Source organism: Tarenaya hassleriana, unplaced genomic scaffold, assembly GCF_000463585.1.
Source record: "Tarenaya hassleriana unplaced genomic scaffold, ASM46358v1 Cleome36, whole genome shotgun sequence".
Classification (NCBI taxonomy): domain Eukaryota; kingdom Viridiplantae; phylum Streptophyta; class Magnoliopsida; order Brassicales; family Cleomaceae; genus Tarenaya; species Tarenaya hassleriana.
Window position 1 is genome coordinate 527,562 of NW_010966665.1, and position 19,359 is coordinate 546,920.

The following is a 19,359-nucleotide window of genomic DNA, read 5'->3' on the forward strand; positions in this document are numbered from 1 at the left end:
ATACATTTCTGTGAAATTCTTTATAAAAAATTAAAATGAATTATTAAATAGTAATTTACATAACGTAACAATGCGAATATATTAAAAAAAAACACCTTCTACCAATATATATATAGAGCCATATATATCTATAAAAGGCCCATTGGAGGTTGCCCATTCAATTAAGATCGAATCATGACTAATGTAAAGGCCCACCAGAGAGTATAAAAAGAGATCATGCAGGCCCAATAAATGCCCATAGAGAGCTTAACTCACAAATGGACTAGGCCCATTATAGGTAAAACCATTAGCCCACATGAGCCCAATAGTACAAATTTGATTCTGGTTCTCTCGAATTACAGCAACTTCGAAGCAAATCAAAGCGAAATCTTATCTGAGAAATGGCATATAAATTTTAAATTTTGAAAATAAAAATATTCGTTTTGATATTATATTTTCAAAACCACCGATTCGCATGTGGTCCGAACCTGAACTGGTTCGTGTTACGTTCACGTGTTTCTTGCGTGACACCCCTTTTTGACCAATTTCTCATTTTCTCACCCCAAATGAAAACTCGGGCAAATTAAAAGCAAAACTATCGTAATCACAAAGCCCTAATCATGTTTTTATATGATGATGATGATGATGATGATGGTATTCTTGTTGAGAGCGTGATTAACATATAATAATCCAACAGTATATAGAATCTGAATCAGAGGAAAAGAAAATCACAAGTAAAGCAGATGAACACTGAGAATCTAAGCAACATTCGGATTCAGCAAAAATGTCTACACAAGGTTTACGGGAGATTGGAACAGGAGAAGAGGGTTTAGAAGCAGTAGGAGGGCTCATGTCGGAGACGGAAGAAGAAACGGCGCCGGCGATGGGAGAAAGCCGACCGGAGACGAGAGCAGACGACGCGTCGAAGCCTCCGAGCAGACTTCAGACGCATCCAGACAACTTTCTTAGCCCTAATTACAGATCTCTGGATCCTCTCGGACAAGCTGCGTTTCCTGGAGAAATGGTAGCTCCTCAGGAACAGCCGTCTCTTCTCCATGTACTCTCCATAGCCGCAAGAGTAGCAGCTGCTGCTCCCGAACGGAGCTTTCTCGTCCATCGTCCCCATCGGGATCTGCAAGACGATGATTGAGCTTCTGGGGATGGGGGAGAGAGAGAGAGAGGGTGGGATGAAGATGAAGGATGATTCCGGTGAGTGTTGCTTTCGTTTAAGAGCGGTGACTTGTGGGAAGCCCTAAATATTGCGCAGCCGCCGCCGTCGCATGATGCCGACGTTAACCCTTCCTTCTTCTTCTCTTTGACGTAACTTTTGTCAAATCTCTCTCGGGTCAAGTGCTTCTCTTTTATTAGTCGTATCGTTTCCCTTACGCTTTGTGTTTCCATTGGCCTCTCTCTCTCTCTCTCTCTCTCCCATATGTGTCATTATATCTACAGAATCAATATATATAATGGTAAGATAAGACTATGATTTTAACATTTTCCCAACGAATGCAGGACAATTTGGCCATAACAAAGTCCCACCCACACGCTTATTTATGCATATGATTATGATTTTTTTTAGAAAAAAATGATTGGGTGGGCCAATCAGGACACACGAAGCAATCCCATCCAAGAAAATCATGAATGACAACATATGGTAAAGAAAGGGGCATTTTTTAAGCTCCTCATCATACCCATTACGAGAAGAATATCAGACCGGCCTATACTCTCCGTGTGGGTTCACCGAGGTTAGGTAAGTGACGTGGAATTGCTGTATACAGATGGTATGTATTTGTAAAGAGTGATGGCCATACATACATATATATATGCCAATCTTAGCCCTCAGGACATCGTATGACATATAGAGAGTTCAACTGCGACAAAACATTTGAAACACAACACATCTCCAAAACAAAACACATTGCATTCGGGAAGTAAGTAAACACCCATTTTTGTTTAAAAACAAAACCAAACAAGCAACAACAGAACATATTCCTCTGCCCCCTTTGCCTTGATGTCTTAGTTGTCTCAATTTCTTCGCCTGCACTCAGACCACCAGAGAGCAACACCAAGAACACAAAAGACACCATGAAAGAGGGGGATTGATTGCTCGCCATCCAGAAGGATATGGAAGATGAAGAATATTCCTGCTCTAACAAGGGTACACCCTATAAAGAACGTGCTAGCATCCAGGGTTTAGACTGCTCTTTTATTCTTTGTATCTAACAAAGGAGGTACCTAGAAACAGGGGAGGGCTCATCCTCATAAACAACAATGCTTTACATCTACACGAACTGGTCTTTAGAAAAGGGGGGGTTCACTTATCTCCTATCTCCTACAAAAAATCTTCCAGCTAAGAGCAAACCAGATCACATTCAGAATCTGACCATTCCGTATCTTCTCTAGTAGAGTAATCTATCAGGAACTTCAGAAAAAGACTGGAAAGTAAGGAACAAAGTGCTCGACCGGAAGGGAGAAAATTACATGGAGCAACCAGTGGGGTTCAAAGAAAGTGGCAAAACGCGTGCCTGTTGAAGAATGAGCCGGCGACTCATAGGCAGTGGCTCTCCTTCAGAACCCAAGTATCGATAGCTAGAACACATCCCTACCTGTTTATGGTGTTTTTTTACACGTTTTCCTCCCCCTTCTACCTAGTCCCACTTTCATTTGCAGGGGGGACCTCGCTTGGGTAACTTGGTATATCAATATCAATGAGTGACATGTCATACATTGTGGCAAGTGAGTCCGAGGCATCGATGAGCAAGGAAGAGTTCATGGCATCAGGGCATGCTGGATCAGAATTCGTGCTAGGAATTTTTGGAGTGATTGTTCCTGAAGATGAGTGGCTGGAGAGCGAAACACCGTCTACCTTGTTTCCATAAATATCTTTCTGTTTTCTCACAGCATCCATCTCCTGGCCAGTCGGCACAAAAGTTCGTGACCTGTACTTCCTTGTCCCCTCATCACCGTCGTTATGATTGTACAGCACATAATCATGGTAAGTAGGGGCAAACTGTAAGAATGACAATCCATCATCAGGCCACAAGAAGAACAGTGTCATGATCTGAAAAAAAAAAGAGGCTTCATAAAGCATTACTTAATAGTTAGTTACCTGGTGAACAGTATCATGGTAGAAGTCATTTAGTTTTACAGCATGTGTCAGGCTTCCCGTGAAATCGCGTGCCCCACCGACATTGGCACCCGCATACTCCTTATATGGAAATGCATAGAAATGAGCCAAGGCAGCAATTAGCATCTCGACACATATTATAACATTCTGGAAGAGGGCTGCTTCCTCTTCATTCCTTATCAATCCAGATTTAGCGGCAAGAAAAACTAGGACGCCCTGTAAAAGATAGAGGCTCATGAGATACAAGGAATATGTGGAGAATAGCTGATGGTAATATAGAGATAAGCTTGAAAGAATGAACAGACTTTACCTGCCAATAGGTCAGAAAGACAACGGACTTTATTATCACAAATTTCGGGACTGGATTAAAGGGCTGAAGCAGGTCTTTGCAGGCCACGTAGAATAACACCAGTGCGTACAAAGCCACGGTATATGACACAGTATAGATGATGGTAATGTAGAGATAAGCTTGGTCAGGGTTAAAATTCCCATCCTTGTATTTCCCTTTTGCATAAAGTACAAGTGTGACGGCAACAAGGATTGGTTTTAAAATTACAAACTGCAGACAACCTTGCTTGCACCGTCGAATAAAACGCCTGCATCAAAACAACATCATGACATATGAGCTTAGAGCCATGGCAGTCATCTGAGATTTCAAATACCATATCAAAATGGAAATCATTACGAAGATCAAAACATCTGGACCAAAATATACATAATGTCTCTATAAAACACATGGCTTATGTCAACAACCAAACAATTGCCCCAGTGGCAAACTTTCATCTGTAAAGATTTAAGATTGTCAGCATGGCTGTCAAGAATCTAAACAAGTTAAAAAATATTCTATGGGCTTGCATAAAAAATAATACGGTAAAGTGAAGGCTGCAACGGAAATATCCAGGACATCTACATATATATATATATCGCCATTCTTGAACAGGTTGGAAGGCAGCTGGGCATATTTGTTTCAAGATAATACAAAATGGTAATAGCTTTCTTAACACAGATGAAACGCCCGACGGATAATGTGATTTCATTCTGCAAACTAACCCGTCCAATGGTAGTGGTGGGAAGCAACACGTCATGAGACACCATGATGGCTTCAGCGACCGGCTGCTTAAACTTAAGACAACTGCTCCTGGGCCTCCAACCCATGCCAAACACAATGACAGGAAATTATAAATGACCCATGCTTCATAACTGAAACAAGAAAAGAACAGACGTGATAAGATTATCAAATCCTCTAAAGGAAAAACTCTACAGACTACACGATCAGGCCTGCAATCATACACAATAAAATGACTCACTGGGTTCAAAATTTCAAATAGAATACTCTCAAGACAAGCTCTCAGAACTATTTAAAAGCAGGAAACAGAAAGACACATTACTTTAAAAGCTTATTATCTCCACTCAAGTATCAATGAGAATCCAGTTTTAGTTGCTAGGCCGAGCATATCTCATGCTTAACTGGCAGAGTTCGGAATGTCAGCAATACTCACACTTCTCGGATGGAATTGAAGTATATTGAGCTTCTGGGCAGCACAAGAGACAAGAAAGACATCAAGGCATAGACCTGCCAATTGGAAGAAAATCAAGAACATGGTAAGGAGAAGAATTCAACATTGCGAGAAGAAAGATAGCATGAAGCCAGACTGAAGAGATTTAGGTGATAGTAACACCGACCGGGACCATGAAGATGATGCGCACAACAAATCTCTGATAAGTCGGTTCTGTGTAATTCAAGAGGTGCCTGTAAATATGGAGCAGTGCCAAACCGATAGCTCCGACAGTGCATAGAAACGCCAAGACTTTGAGGTAAATGAGTACCATATCCCTTAATTCTGCAAAAATGGAAAGAAAACAGCCATAAAAAACGTCTACATTGTGAAAGTTCATCAAACTCTAAAGCAAACAAATACCAAAAGGAGCTACCGACACAAACCTGTACAGGAGATGAGAAGGATCTGGAAAAAAAAAGCCTCTTGATTCTCCGGAAAGTGCCAAGAGGCTGAAGGCCAATGCTAAAACCAAATCGGAGCAGGAGAAACCAGAAACGGAACCCAAATTTTTGCGATGAATTGGGATATGAAACCTTGATAAACTATCAGCTTATTCAAGTACAGAATCTAGAAGAAGCCGATCGATTGCACAAACCGAAGCAGAAAAAGGGGAAGATGACCACAAATGACGGAAACCCCAGATTCGGACACGATCTGCGAGAGAACCAATCAAACGCAATTGACGACAAGGACGTGCATTGCCTCGAACGCGCGAGAAGAATCAAAATCTGAAGAATTAACGGACGGGATCAATCGGAATCGAGAAACCCATGACACATTCTTCACGCAGAGAAACTTCTGGCTGAAACCCTGATCGAGGGTTGAATCCGTTTCGTGTTCTTGCTCGGAAAGGAAGAAACTTTGGCAGAGGATCAGTGGAATAACAAAAAAGCAGAAGCGCCGTCAAGAAGGAAGAAGAAATTGAGAAAAAAAAAAATCAGAGTATAATTTTATGATTCGGGATCCAGCCTGCCTTTTTCTTTTATCATTTTAATTTATTTGTAAATTAATCATTTCCCCTCCCCGCCAAAGTCCTACCCGACGTATTCATGATTTTATTCTTTGGTTGGTACTTGGTACGTCTAAATTTCTTTTTTTTATTCTGCCTCGAATTACCATTTTAATTAATTATACAATTTCATTACGATGAACCTAAATTAAAATGACAAAAAATGCTTCAATTCATCCATTTTCTTCTTCCGTATATTATTTAAAATAAAATAGAGGAGTTTCGAAAGAAGCAAAAATTGCGAAGAATATGATAATGGGCCGAAAGATTAATGGGCCGGCCCATCTGAGTTTTTAAAAACAGAACATTTATTTGGAGAAATAAAAAGATAGGGCGGAGCAGAGGAGTGAAGCGTGGAGGGTTGCATAACTGTTCTTAACATCGACGCGCTCACCTTATCTTCCGTCCTCCTTCGCCGGCGATTATCGGAAAAAATGGCGTCGGCCATTGGAGTTCCTTCTCTTTACCAAGTTCCTTACCCCGAAACCTCCGACCCCAAGCCGAAGAAGACACCTTCCTGCTTAGTGTTCTCTCTGGTCAGGCCTTTCTTCGGTCCCTTGTCTCTCCGGAGGACATGCGCTAGCCTCTCATTCTCATCGTCATCTTCCTCTTCTCTTATTCCTTCGGCCGTAGCTACTCCCAATTCCGTGTTCAGCGAGGAGGCTTTCAAGGGCCTTGGTCTCTCCGACGACGACCACGACCACGACGAGAATGGCCTCGACGTCGACGACGATTCCGGCACTAGCTCCGACGAGCTCGCTGTCTCTCAGCTTGGTTTGCCTGAGCGCCTTGCTGATTCTCTTGAGAAGCGCGGTATAACTCACCTCTTCCCTATTCAGGTATGTGTCCTGTTCCTTCGTACGGAATTCGTTCGACTCGAACTTTAAGCTGTATTTTTCCTTCTCATGCCAATCTCTCCGGTGGAGTTCGACTGGAAAGTTGTTTCGAACTGTTCTTGCAATATAAAGCTGAGGCATTGTAGCTTGTCTAGACAGATATGGATTTTGTATGTTCGGTTTGGTACTTCTGTTCCATGGATTGACATGGTGCCTGTTTGTCGTAGAGGGCTGTTCTTCATCCAGCTTTAGAAGGCCGAGACATCATAGCTCGTGCCAAAACTGGAACTGGGAAGACCTTAGCTTTCGGTATTCCTATCATCAAGCGCCTGACTGAAGATGCCGTGGATCAATCTTCTTTCAGGTCTTTCTTCTCTTGCCCGCCCCGATTGCTTTTGCTTGCCCCTGTTGCTTGCCTCTTGCCTTCCATGGAGCTTATCTGTTTCATTTTGTTTTTGCTTGGACAGGAGATCAGGCCGCCTCCCGAAAGTTCTGGTCCTTGCACCTACTCGTGAACTGGCTAAGCAAGTAGAGAAGGAGATTAAAGAGTCCGCCCCCTATTTGAGCACTGTGTGTGTTTATGGAGGTGTTTCCTACAATACCCAGCAGAGCGCTCTTTCTCGTGGTGTCGATGTTGTAGTCGGGACTCCTGGTCGAATCATCGACTTGATTGAAGGCAAGAGTCTGAAACTGGGAGAAGTTGAGTATTTGGTGCTTGATGAAGCTGATCAGATGCTTGCCGTCGGGTTTGAGGAGGACGTGGAGTGCATTCTTGAAAATCTTCCGTCGAAGAGACAGAGCATGCTTTTCTCGGCAACTATGCCTGCTTGGATCAAGAAATTGGCGAGGAAATACTTGGACAATCCCTTGAATATCGATCTGGTTAGAAGTTCTTGCTATTCGTTTTCTGATAGATACAGAAACTTAAATATTATCTAATGGTGTGTCTTGGTGAACTGACAGGTTGGAGACCAAGATGAAAAGCTCGCTGAGGGGATTAAACTTTTTGCCATCCCAGCCACATCAACCTCAAAGCGCACCATCCTAAGTGACCTCATAACTGTACGGTTTTGCAAAAAAAAAAGAGTTGAAGATCAATTTGTTTTTTTTTAGTTCTAATTGATCATTTTGGTTTTTCGATTTTTTATAAAGGTGTATGCAAAAGGTGGGAAGACGATCGTTTTCACGCAAACGAAAAAAGATGCTGACGAGGTCTCGCTCGCCTTGTCAAACAGCATAGCTTCTGAAGCATTGCATGGAGACATATCCCAACATCAGAGGGAAAGAACACTCAATGGTTTCCGACAAGGGAAATTTACAGTTTTAGTTGCCACTGATGTTGCCTCTCGTGGACTTGACATCCCGAACGTTGATCTAGTAAGTCTTCAGATCGTATTATTCCCTGTTTTTTGGGGCATGATGACAGTGTGCTCATTTCGAAATTTTCCTCTACACTACAACAGGTTATCCACTACGAACTTCCGAATGACCCAGAGACATTTGTGCATCGGTCTGGTCGTACTGGACGTGCGGGGAAAGAAGGAACTGCAATTCTGATGTTCACGAGCAACCAAAGGAGAACGGTGAGATCTCTGGAGCATGACGTTGGCAGCAAATTCGAGTTTATTAGCCCACCGTCAGTCGGAGAGGTCTTGGAAGCCTCAGCAGAACAAGTGGTTGCCACTTTGAATGGAGTTCACCCTGAGTCCATCGAGTTTTTCTCTGCAACTGCTCAGAGACTATTTGAAGAGAAAGGAACAAGTGCTTTGGCTGCAGCTTTAGCACAACTCAGCGGTTTCGCTCAGCCTCCTTCATCAAGATCTCTCATCAGTCACGAGCAGGTTAAATGTTCGATCACGACAGGAAAAAGAACCCACCATCGATTTTCTTTTTATTTCTTTTTGAATAAATTTTACCCACAAAAAAAAAAAAAAGAATCTTGACACTGGTTATTGGAGTGCAGGGATGGGTGACATTGCAATTGACGCGAGATGCATCAAATTCAAGAGGCTATTTGTCTGTGAGATCTGTTACCGGTTTCCTATCTGATGTATACACCGCAGCTGCGGATGAAGTTGGAAAAATCTTAATGATTGCGGATGACAGGGTCAGTTTTCTATGAAACGATTTGATATTTAGCAATACTTGTTGTATTCACTCTGTTTTTCGACGGGAAGACAAGACATGGGTTATGTTGATGATATCATCAGGTACAGGGAGCTGTTTTTGATCTTCCAGAGGATATTGCGAAAGAGCTCCTAGATAAAGAACTGCCTCCAGGAAACTCTATTTCCAAGATTACTAAGGTTGGTAACTGATTTCTCTGTATGGGATGGGAGAGATTATTATTTCCTTTTGACTAATGGATTTGCATATTTGGGTGTGTACAGTTGCCTCCTCTGCAAGATGATGGACCGGCCAGCGATTTCTATGGGCGGTTTTCTGGCAGAGACCGGATGCCTCGGGGAGGTTCTAGGGGAGGAAGTTCTAGGGGATTGCAGTCTGGAAGGGGGTCAAGAGGTTGGGGTGGAGGCCGAGATTCGAACAATGAGAGGGAGAGAGGTAGAAACAACTGGTCTCGTCTTTCAAGGGAGAGCAGCCGTGATGATTGGTTGATTAGCGGCGGCAGAAGATCAAGCAGATCCTCTTCTTCTTCTTCTTCTTCTTTTTCTTCACGGGACAGGTAAGTTTTCTTTTGGGGGTTTTCACCATTCCAACTTGTGCAAAGAAGCAGAGACTGAAGAACATGTTTTTTTGCAACAGGAGTCTCGGAGGTCCTTGCTTCATATGCGGGCGGTCAGGCCACAGAGCTGCGGACTGTCCTGGCAGTAAAGACTATTAGTTATAACTCTCTCTCGACTCTGTTCTGTCCTGTTCCTGTCCTGTTCTTCTGGTTTCTAACAGCCAATCAGTGGATGGATCTCATCCTGCTGTCCGAGACGGAGACAAGTACATAGAGAGAGAGAGAGGGTGCTTCAGTTTAGGGAGCTACCCCCTAAAGAAGGTATTGTCTTTCTCATTGGCGTTTTCAGGCTTCGGCTAAAATGAGGAGAGATCTGGTAGATCTTATATATGTAGCAGTAGCATGGATCGTAATGTTATTGGGCTTTTGTGTAATGCGGCACGACGAAAACAAAAGGTACAGACTTTTATCACAAAAGACAGGATTTTCTCAGGCAACAGATTTGGTTGTTCAGACAATTGAGTCACGGGCCTTTATTGCATCCTTTGGACTCTTAATAAGCTCGATTATGATTATAATTAGGTTCCATGGGCTTTTAATCCTTTCGGCCGAATGGGCCGAAGTACGAACCGGACCGGAAGCGCGGTCAGAGATACGATGGAGACATTAATCTACAGTAGATTCGTGTTTTGTCCGATGTGAAATTACAGACAGGCACACCAAATCATGGTCCCACCGCATACCAAAAATTTAAAATTTTTAAGAATAACAAACAGTTACTTGGGCTCTTATTAGGGGGTGATGACTGGTAGTATAATTTTTGGTATAATAATATAGAATATATGGTATAGCAATTATGGTTATTTTTATAAAAACACCAAACAAACAAAAAATGGTAAGAAAAGAAGCACACCGACACCTGCAAAAGAAACAGAACATCAGCTTCCTTGGCCGTTACCATAAAATTTGTAATGGTAAATACGATCATCACCTTCCGCTCCTTTTCCATCACCGTAAATCTAAACGCCAAGTTAAACTCATAAGCTTATTTTACCGGTGGATTCGAACGGTAAATTTTACCTGACCGATACGATAAATCTTCCTTTGATCCGTCTGCTTCTGGTTCTTATGCTGCTGCAACCTGAAAGCATTCAGACACAAAGTTTGTGAATTGAGTTATGCTTTGCCAAACAACTCATCCTTTCCAGCTCAATTTCGACATGAGATTGGTTTGCTCAGTGAAAGGGAAGAACATTGATGGCCTGCCTCTTTTCGGCGAAAGCCATCTAAATCTTTGTCTCAAAAGCAGTTGTACAAATCAATCAGAGACTCGATCAAATGTCTAAGCACATATCAAAAAATTGAATTGGAGCACAGCCAGACGATTTTACCTTGTCGTGCTCAGGAGCAAAGATGGCCTTAACCGCTTCAAACACCTCTTCCACAGGCTTCCCAGCATCAATCTGAAAAAAAAAAACGTAACAAAATGTTTATTACAGAATTTCAAATGCTAGAACCGAACGTAATGAACCTAAAGATAAAATCAAAATCTCCACCTTCTGAACTTTCCCCTTAGCTTCATAGTACTTCACCACCGGCAGGCTAGATTCCAGAAAAACCTTAAATCTCTTCCTTATAGTCTCAATGTTGTCATCATCTCTTCCCTTCATTAACAGAGGTTAAGTAAAAAAAAAGAGTCAGCAAATCGATATATTTAAAACTTGTTATCGGAAAGAAGCCTACACAAATGTCATCAGTGATCAGACATGTCATGTTAACCTGGTTTCTATTCAACAGACGCCTCTCCATCTCTTCTTCAGAACAATCAAAAAATAAGACAAACTTCGGCTCAATCTTTGTCTGCAGAGAGAACCATCATCACTCAGGCAGTCAAGAATTGACATCATAGGCTCATTACTAACCGAAAAACAGAAAAGGACTTGATAAAAAGGCTGACAATGTTTAGATACTTACGACATTTTCAAAAGCTGCTCGATTCTCCTCATTACGAGGGAAGCCATCAATAAGGAATTTTTCGTTCCCATTTTCTTGCATTGCTTTCTGAAGAAGCTTAATTGTAACCTCAGAAGGCACAATCTTTCCCTCTTTAATCATATTCTGGATCATGGTTCTGTAAAACCATACAAAACCCCAAAATGCCAGAAAATAATATTAAGACAGGCGAAAGTACACAGAGGCGAGGTTATCGAAGCAACAGAAACAAACACTTCACATGTCAAAAGACACAAGGGACAAAGCATGAAGCTAAATCTTAATGCTTTTGCCAACCAAAGTTCTATGTGCTAGAAAACAGCAATGCTTCAGTGTTAAGCACTTCATGGTTGGGGCCATACCCATTTTCAGAACCCGATTTGATTTCGGCTCTAAGAAGGTCTCCAGCACTCAGATGCGTATACCCAAAATGTTCGACAATATTGGCACACTGGGTACCCTTTCCACTGCCCGGGCCACCTGCTCAGTCATTTGAAGAAGCATGCTCAGAAGAGCAAACCACTAATGACAACATCACATAAGAAGAACCATAATAGGAAAACTGAAAAATAACATTCAGGAAAAATAAAAAGGCACAGAAAGAAGAGGCTTCAAGGATAGAACTCCTTACCCAGGACAAACACAACTGAAGGTTTCTTCTCAGTTGCACTTCCATTTGCCTCCTGACGAAACACACCCAAAATAACTTCATGTCGGAGTGAATATATTTGTCAAGAACGGAAAACATTGGAAGTGGAGCACTGCTTTACTACATTACATGATACGTTTTCTGGTTAAAAACTCTTCCTTTTATGGGTAAGTTTTTATCATATAATCATTCAGAACACCACCTGAAATGCATTGTGCGTAAACATTCTTCTACTCTATGATTGACTATTCCACGTATATACAGCTAGACACACACACATTAGCCTCAAGACGGCAAAAATCACTTACGCGGATTTATAGAATGAAGGGATCGTCCATTGAAGTTTTTAGACATTACCTTGATTGCAGCATCGACAACGGTTCCCATGGCGACAAGTTAAACCACGTTCAAATATTACCTGTGGACAGCAATCAAGTAATGGTAAGAGTCCAATGCGGAACAATTCATGTAGATCCACCCACCACGTAACAGTGATCATAAAAAAACAAATGAAAATCAAAGCTCAAATGGCAGAAAAAAGTTGAATTCCAGGAGATCTAGGCGCGGATCTGAACAAACAATCAGATCTGGCGGAAGAGGAAACAACAATTGAATCGATTTCGTACACAACTTGTCCGATTATCACCACCAGTTCATAAACTCACTCGATCTGGTTAAAACACGAAACAAATGCGAAAACAGAAACAGAGGGAAACTGATTGAAGAAACAATGTACAAGATCTAAACCAAACCATTAGGAACGGAAACAGAACCTAGAAAAATAATGCAGGAATCGAGGATTCGAAACGTACAGAATATGAGAAAACGATGAAACGAGAGACACGAACCGAATCAATGTCCGAAAGACAAGTTCTGAGATCTGCTAGCAACTTTCAGACAAGTAAAGCGACAAAAATGTGAAAGAAGCAAAGAGAGTAAGATCTGAGACAAGAGCACCTGAAACAAGGGACCCGGGAAATCCGCTTTGATGAGAGACGACGAGAGCGGAGAGGTGGGAGAGCGAATGACATAAATAGGCACACGCATCTACATACACATACATGCGTGTGTATGGGTGTCCGTCAATAATTAATTAAAAATAACCAAATAATTTTCAAATATTCCAATTAATTAATTATTTTTTTTATTTTTTTTATCCAATTAATTAATTATTGATTGCTTGTGTTACAAAAAGGACAAACTTGAAACATAAGAGTAAGGGTGAGGGGGCGTTTTATTCGGTTCGATTTCGTAAGTTTTAAAAAATCAATTATCATATGGCATTTAATTTAGATTCAATTTCTACTTTCTAATCATAAAAATTTATTTTCTAAAAAAAATTACTATTTTTTATATTTATTTCGATTATAAAAATATCATAATAATTCGGATTAAATGCACATCTCCGTACCAACTAAGCTTTGGTTCCTTACAGAGGCTGCGGTCGAGACTGAACAATGTAAATGTCGGTACCGACTACGCATCCTTCAACATCCTGTGCACACCCAAACTTTCGTTCGAGGTAAAACCCGACAGCACCGAGTCGCTGTCCGAGTTGCTGTCTGAACACTGCATCCACCGTCAATGGCTTCTTGCTGTAGTCTACCGTCAAGCGCATCAACTGTCCGTCGGCCAGACCAGTTCCCGACACCCGAAGCTCCTCGCTGAAATTCCCGAACGCGAGCGTACGCACGGTCCCATTGAATTTCCCCGAGGAGATTCTCCATGGTGTTCCTCTAGTGCCCGAAGCTAAGGTCTCGCCCGAGCCAGGGGCAATTTCGGCTTCGACGATGTCGCTCTCGGGTTCTGACGGGCTCACGGTGTGCAGAACGAATGAGAGCTCGGGGGAAAGCATTTCTTGAACCAGAATGGCCATCGTGGCTTCTTTTTGACGCAAACCGGCGGCTCTACGGCTCAGAACGGCTCGTCTCGTGTAAAGAGAAGCCCAAACTTGGCACACGGCCCTCGAGAAGATCAAAGGGTTCGAAGGGCTTACATTAGGGATTGACTCGTAAAGCCCTGCAGCCGACATCCCGGCCAAATCCTCGACATTAGCGCTCGACCGCACAATCAGACGTGCACCTGAGAGAAAAGCTTTTCCCACACCGTTCATCATCTCTTTCGGCACTTGCAACGATGCGACCACTTCACGAATTTGATTGCATACATCATCAAGTTCACCATCTTCCAGTCTAGCAGTTTCTAACCCCTCGAGTAACGATTCGAACTTCTCCACTGAATTGCTTTGCTTTATAGCCAATTCCATCGAGCCAAAAGGTATGACGATTCCAGCTGGGACTAGAAACGATGCTGGCACGCCTTCTTCACTATACACTGCCGTTTCAAAGCATCCATAAGAAATTAGAGTAAACTTAAACAAACTTGTAAAAGTAGATTCGAGTTAGGTTTCTTCTCCGGTCACTCCATTCCCTTAGCTGCTATAATTCGATCTCTGGGGTTTCTCGATCTGCATTTTCATAAACCGGGAAATCCAGGAAATTACCTTTAGCAGAAGCTCTAGCTAAAGTTGCAAGATGGCCACAGGCAGTGGCTTTCGCGCCAGAGGTTGAGAGATCTGCATCTGTGAGTGTTATAATTCCTCCACCGGAGAGGTCCTATCCATGAAAACTTTTAGCGTTAGGATCCGAATACGAAGAACCCTGAATGTGAATAGCGAAGAAGTAAAAGGTATATATACCTTGTCTGAGGAAAACATAGTCGCTGCGGACGAGGAAACAGGGCGTGACCTTTCATCTGCAGTATGTGAACTGTCACCATTCTTATCCTTCTCCTCATTCAAGTGGATACTGCTATCTTCAGATGAAAGTATCAGATTCACATGGCTTGGGGAAGCTTCCAACCTGTAAGCATCAGATTAGACAGTAAAATACCGAAGAAAGGACGAATTAATTCAATACGAGGATATGTTAGAAAAGATAAACCTCAAAAACTTTCCCACAAGCCTTTGTATATCCGCAACCTTGTCATCATCGTCACATGTCACAAAGACAACCTTTTCCTGCAGAAAATAAATGCAAAATGAAGAGCTTAAAGAGTGCCCTGCTTTTATAAAATGATGAAAATAACAAAATGAACAGCTCGTACCTGACGTGCTCTAACACCGAGGTGAGACAAATGAGGCAATTCCTGCAGAAGGATAACTCCTGTTATGTTGCTCCCGGCAATGCTTACCTGCCATGAACGTGGATGTCATTATGCCGATTTCATGAATGTTGAAGAGAGCAGATAGTTTATAGAGTTCATAAACCTCTTCATCTCCATCAGCTTTGTTGACCATGAGAATGATAGGACCTTTTGGAGTTGATGGCAATGACCCGGGTACGATGCTTTCAACCTGTAATAGATAGATTCAAAGAGTAATATCAGCAAATGGGCGTTCACATCAAAAGCACGAAGCTGGAGATATAACTAATTCAATCTAAAATTTCGCAGAAATAAGAAAGCTAACCGAGCAGTGCAGCTACATGTAAGCTGAAAGACATACTAGCTTTTCCTTTTTGATATCTAGTCTAAATTTTCGACTGTAATGTCAAAGGTCTCCATCAGATTTGTCGACTATGATAATTATTGGACCGGTTCACGAAAATTTCTTATAGTGTTGAAATATGTACGTTATGATCGGCCATTGGGTTTTGGAGCAATGAAACCTCTTGAAATGACAAAACATTTGCCTTCTCCATGTACCTGAACTAAAGTTCCGGAAGTAGCTCCTGAAACAATGATGTCCCAGCCATCAGAACCAAGTGAATTTCTAACAGCTTTCAGAAGAAAAGTACAGAGCTTTGAGACCTGAAAAATTACACTGCAAGGCAGAACCACAGGTAAGTTCAAGGAAATTACAGCAAGAGAACAGATGTTGGGAAAGAATACACAAATGTCATGACCGGTACAAAAGTGTTGAACATTCTCAAAATTTCACACAAGATTTCTTGAGCTGCAGAGGCTAAGCAGAAAAGGGTTAACTGACCCAGCGCGAATTTCAGCTTCTGTATAGGTCATGACACTATTCTCTGGAATCCCAAAAGCTCTTCCTAGAATCTGAAGTCATTAGTATATTGCATTTGCAATATTAGATCACATTGACACTTAGCAGATCGATAGAAGTGACAATAGATAGTCGTGGCTATATTGGCTGGCAAAAATGTTTTCATTCTGTAAATAAGACTTCTGAACGACAGGCACGAGATTTTGCATACCTTCACACTAGGAGGAAATATTTGAAGAAGTGCATCAGAATATTCCGCAGTTAACCTACGTGCTCTATCAAGTGTAGCTTTCAGCCTCAATGCCCAAATGGTTTTTCCATCCTCTCCTCCTTCGCGGAAAAAAGAAAAAGAGGAGCTTTTCAGCATTTAACAGAAGCTCACACGACCCTTTCTACAAGTGAACCTTACACATCTTGATTTGGACTAAAGAATTCCATACATGGCATAATCAAAAGGAGGAAACAACCTTCGTTCTCAAGTAGACCTCTCTCTTTCCAGGCTACGAGCTCATTCCCGATAGCTACACATTCCTCTTGCTTCCAACCAGATAAACCTACTTGACGAATGCCCAAAATCAGAGCATCAAGTGGGTCATTCCAGGAGCTAACATTTTTTGATTCCACATCTTCTGCAACTCGACGAGACCCTCCCATTATTTCAAGAGCATTGAGGAATCTAATCAAATCAATGTCAACAGAAACGAGCTAGGATCAGATCCATGATATCAAGCAGGAGACCAAAACAACAAGCCTGAGGAAAAAATGGTTCCAGAAAGCTATTAAAATTCATGCCCACCTGCTTAGGAGAACAAAAAAGTAGTCCTCCAGGCCAATCTCACAGAGGCGCCACTAAAAAGTGAACCACCAAAATTAATTAACTTCTTGCATAATGTACAGAATAATTCCCAAATGACCTCACCTTCTGTCGCATTGCAATGGCAGCATCCGAAGCATCATTTCGTAAGCCACTTTCAAGTCCCTTCACAATTGCTTCTCTCAGAGAATTCAGGGATTGCATTATTTTGATCAACTCCAGAACATCAGCCGAGTCTCCCAACGAATCAAGGCGCTGGAAATACGTATTTTATTATCAACCAGATTAAGGAACTTTATGATTACAGAACTCTGCATAAATGCATTGAATTAATAAAAGATTACAGGTTGATTTTTCTGTCTTGATCTTATCTCCCAAAATCCTGAGTGCATCCAAACTAATCTGATATTGGTTTTGCATGTCATATTAATACTGGCTAATAATTGTACCCAGATGTTATACTGGAGATCATGCCAGCAAAGCCAATTATATAAAGGCTTACTGCCGCTAACATGGTGAAATATTTTGTTCTTTTTTCAGCTAATATCAAACACCACTCAGGAAAGAATTACGAGATGAATATATATGAACAAATGGAAGAGCCTACCATTTTGCATTCTGAAAACAAATTAAGAGCAGAAAGACCTCTCTCATCCATAGATGCTCGAACGGAATCAAGTTGCTCAGTGAGGCTGCAACAGGATACATATGGAAATATTTAATACATGGGACAGTCACATAGAACAAACTAATGGCACATACCTTCCAGCATTGAAGAAATCCTTAAGCTCATTATGGAATATTCTGAACTGCTCCACAAAGTCCGCACTGTATTCTCCAGGGTTCTTGGTAATTCTTTCTAGCATCGCTTCTGTCGCAATTAGATCTTCTGGGCCAGCATTTCGGTGAAGCTTGTTTTGTATGGTATGCTTGATTTCTTGCTGGAACGAATATGTTACAGATGAGGTACCATAAAGTTAACTGATCTAGTAACCCAAAAGCTAGAGAGACTATCACCTTGAGATCATGAGGAATATCACCGCGATGGGCAATGTCCCTAATTCGTGTTAGAGGAACAGATACAGTGAATTCTGCCTTAAAAGACGGCAAACATGGATGAATTTTCCGAGCCACAAGTACTTCCTATAAAACAACGCATATCTTGCTTAGAGAAGCTAAGGAAAAAAAATCGAAAGCGGTATTGGAAGAGGAGGGTGTCAGAAGGAAAGTTTTGAAAAGAATCAAGGGTTGATTTCATAATATGAAACCTCGGCTGAAGCATCTTTCGTGCAGCAAATGTGCTCTAATTCACGGAATATAAGCCTGGAAATCTCAGCATGCCGATTTGGACGATAATGGCTTCCATCCTCAAAGCAAGGAATCTGACCCGTATTTATCCACTGCATAGGAGGCAAAAGAGAAATAGAAGATAAACAAACAAGAAAATTACCAGAAGGAAAAAAACGAGTTGTGATGAAGAAAAGAGAAACCTTTAAATAAATGGCAGAGTATATGAGCGCTTCCAACCGTTCCTTCCTCTCGATACTCCCAACAATAAGTTCACGTACTACTTCAAGCTTTAGCACAAGAACACATTAAACAATGGGAAACATCTAACTCTTTGTCACTTTCAAATCCAATGAAAGAGGAGGAAACAAAGAGCTAAGGAGATATCTATCATTGACTTCTTGTAGCTAATATGGCAACCCAATTCAGAGACATAAATATCAAGGGTTAGACGAACCTTTCGCCACCAGTTTCTAGCATTTCGATCACCTTCCACTAATTTGAGAGCCGACCCTTCAAGACCAGTGGTGTCCCAAATTCGATCGACTTCCCTGTTGCGATGCTCATTGGATCGCATGAAAGACACGTCCTTGCCTTGCCATTGTCCTGCCAATGAGCTTTTCTCAAGCTGCTGTACTCCATCATTGTTCACAGTATAATCAACTTCGTCATGCCCATCTTGCTCATTATCATCATCATCATCATCATCCGCCGCAGCCTCCTGGGGTAAATCAAGGGGCTCTCTGGTGGCATCCCAGCGACAAGAAACAGAAAAACTACCGGAATTTGGAAGCTGAAGAACACGGTTGTCGCCGGATTCCCACGCGAGAGATCCATCTTTTCGGACAATCACGAACTTATACTCCAAAACCTGCCCTCCAGACAGCTCCAGCTCACAAACCCATCCATTCTCTGTCCAAGCGAGAGGCACTTTCTTCTTCCATGATCCTATCTCTTCGCTTGAACCGAAAATGGAGACATGCTCTCCGAACTCAACTTGGTGATCCAATCTCAAATTCAATTTCACCGTCTTACCCGATTTATCATCACCCTTACTCTTCCGCTGTTCCTCTCTGCCCCAGATCAAATTTGGTTTGCCAGAATGGAAATGAAGGAAGGATTTGATCAAAGCAGAAAAAGAAAATGAAGAAAAGGAAAGGAAACGTACATGGTGGAAGAAGCGGAAGCAGAGACAGTACAAGTGATGCGACAAGAAGGATAGTTGAATCTCCCCGATCGATCAAAACGAACCCTGCGACTGAATAAACCTAGCCTCGGAAGTGAAGAACTTCTGAAGAAGAAGGTGCATCGAGAACTGCAGCAATGGCTGCCGACGCCATCCATTGCAGTGGGCTCAACGATAACAGATTTTTCTCGCACTGCAGTCTCCAGCAAATAAAAATAGCATTTTGGAAAAC

General features: G+C 41.9%; 5 protein-coding genes across 7 annotated transcripts; 1 reads left to right on the forward strand and 4 right to left on the reverse strand.

Moving 5' to 3' along the window:
• Window positions 1-654: 654 nt before the first annotated feature.
• Window positions 655-1,469, reverse strand: LOC104822290. The gene has a single exon (XM_010553446.2). The coding sequence runs from the start codon at window positions 1,103-1,105 to the stop codon at window positions 809-811; it is 297 nt and encodes a 98-aa protein (XP_010551748.1). The 5' UTR covers window positions 1,106-1,469; the 3' UTR covers window positions 655-808.
• Window positions 1,470-1,881: 412 nt separating this feature from the next.
• LOC104822291 (transmembrane protein 184A-like) lies at window positions 1,882-5,613 on the reverse strand. Its single transcript, XM_010553447.1, has 7 exons — window positions 5,049-5,613; window positions 4,790-4,947; window positions 4,606-4,679; window positions 4,157-4,306; window positions 3,417-3,702; window positions 3,089-3,322; window positions 1,882-2,989 (listed from the first exon to the last, which is right to left on the reverse strand). The coding sequence occupies exons 2-7, from the start codon at window positions 4,934-4,936 to the stop codon at window positions 2,624-2,626; spliced, it is 1,257 nt and encodes a 418-aa protein (XP_010551749.1). The 5' UTR covers window positions 4,937-4,947; window positions 5,049-5,613; the 3' UTR covers window positions 1,882-2,623.
• A 402-nt stretch (window positions 5,614-6,015) lies between these two features.
• On the forward strand, window positions 6,016-9,736 carry LOC104822292 (DEAD-box ATP-dependent RNA helicase 3, chloroplastic-like). The gene is made up of 10 exons (XM_010553448.2): window positions 6,016-6,513; window positions 6,738-6,874; window positions 6,978-7,392; window positions 7,474-7,572; window positions 7,663-7,887; window positions 7,974-8,351; window positions 8,474-8,617; window positions 8,721-8,816; window positions 8,901-9,193; window positions 9,274-9,736. Exons 1-10 carry the CDS (start codon window positions 6,109-6,111, stop codon window positions 9,350-9,352), a joined length of 2,271 nt encoding a protein of 756 aa, XP_010551750.1. The 5' UTR covers window positions 6,016-6,108; the 3' UTR covers window positions 9,353-9,736.
• A 174-nt stretch (window positions 9,737-9,910) lies between these two features.
• Window positions 9,911-12,846, reverse strand: LOC104822293 (UMP-CMP kinase 3-like). Of its 3 annotated transcripts, none has more exons than XM_010553449.2 (10): window positions 12,792-12,846; window positions 12,192-12,252; window positions 11,817-11,868; window positions 11,548-11,665; window positions 11,168-11,324; window positions 10,973-11,053; window positions 10,750-10,857; window positions 10,585-10,656; window positions 10,274-10,334; window positions 9,911-10,112 (listed from the first exon to the last, which is right to left on the reverse strand). In XM_010553449.2, exons 2-9 carry the CDS (start codon window positions 12,219-12,221, stop codon window positions 10,320-10,322), a joined length of 633 nt encoding a protein of 210 aa, XP_010551751.1. In that variant the 5' UTR covers window positions 12,222-12,252; window positions 12,792-12,846; the 3' UTR covers window positions 9,911-10,112; window positions 10,274-10,319. The 3 variants fall into 3 exon arrangements, with proteins under 3 accessions (XP_010551751.1, XP_010551752.1, XP_010551753.1); XM_010553450.2 differs by lacking the exon at window positions 12,792-12,846 and adding an exon at window positions 12,683-12,718; XM_010553451.1 differs by lacking the exon at window positions 12,792-12,846 and adding an exon at window positions 12,647-12,667.
• Window positions 12,847-13,178: 332 nt separating this feature from the next.
• LOC104822294 (phosphoglucan, water dikinase, chloroplastic-like) lies at window positions 13,179-19,341 on the reverse strand. The gene is made up of 19 exons (XM_010553452.2): window positions 19,110-19,341; window positions 18,399-19,014; window positions 18,145-18,231; window positions 17,923-18,054; window positions 17,672-17,797; window positions 17,417-17,595; window positions 17,262-17,346; window positions 16,760-16,909; window positions 16,637-16,689; window positions 16,308-16,516; window positions 16,052-16,170; window positions 15,823-15,893; window positions 15,540-15,657; window positions 15,103-15,189; window positions 14,940-15,026; window positions 14,777-14,853; window positions 14,533-14,695; window positions 14,338-14,449; window positions 13,179-14,168 (listed from the first exon to the last, which is right to left on the reverse strand). The coding sequence occupies exons 1-19, from the start codon at window positions 19,283-19,285 to the stop codon at window positions 13,264-13,266; spliced, it is 3,552 nt and encodes a 1,183-aa protein (XP_010551754.1). The 5' UTR covers window positions 19,286-19,341; the 3' UTR covers window positions 13,179-13,263.
• Between the last annotated feature and the right edge of the window lie 18 nt (window positions 19,342-19,359).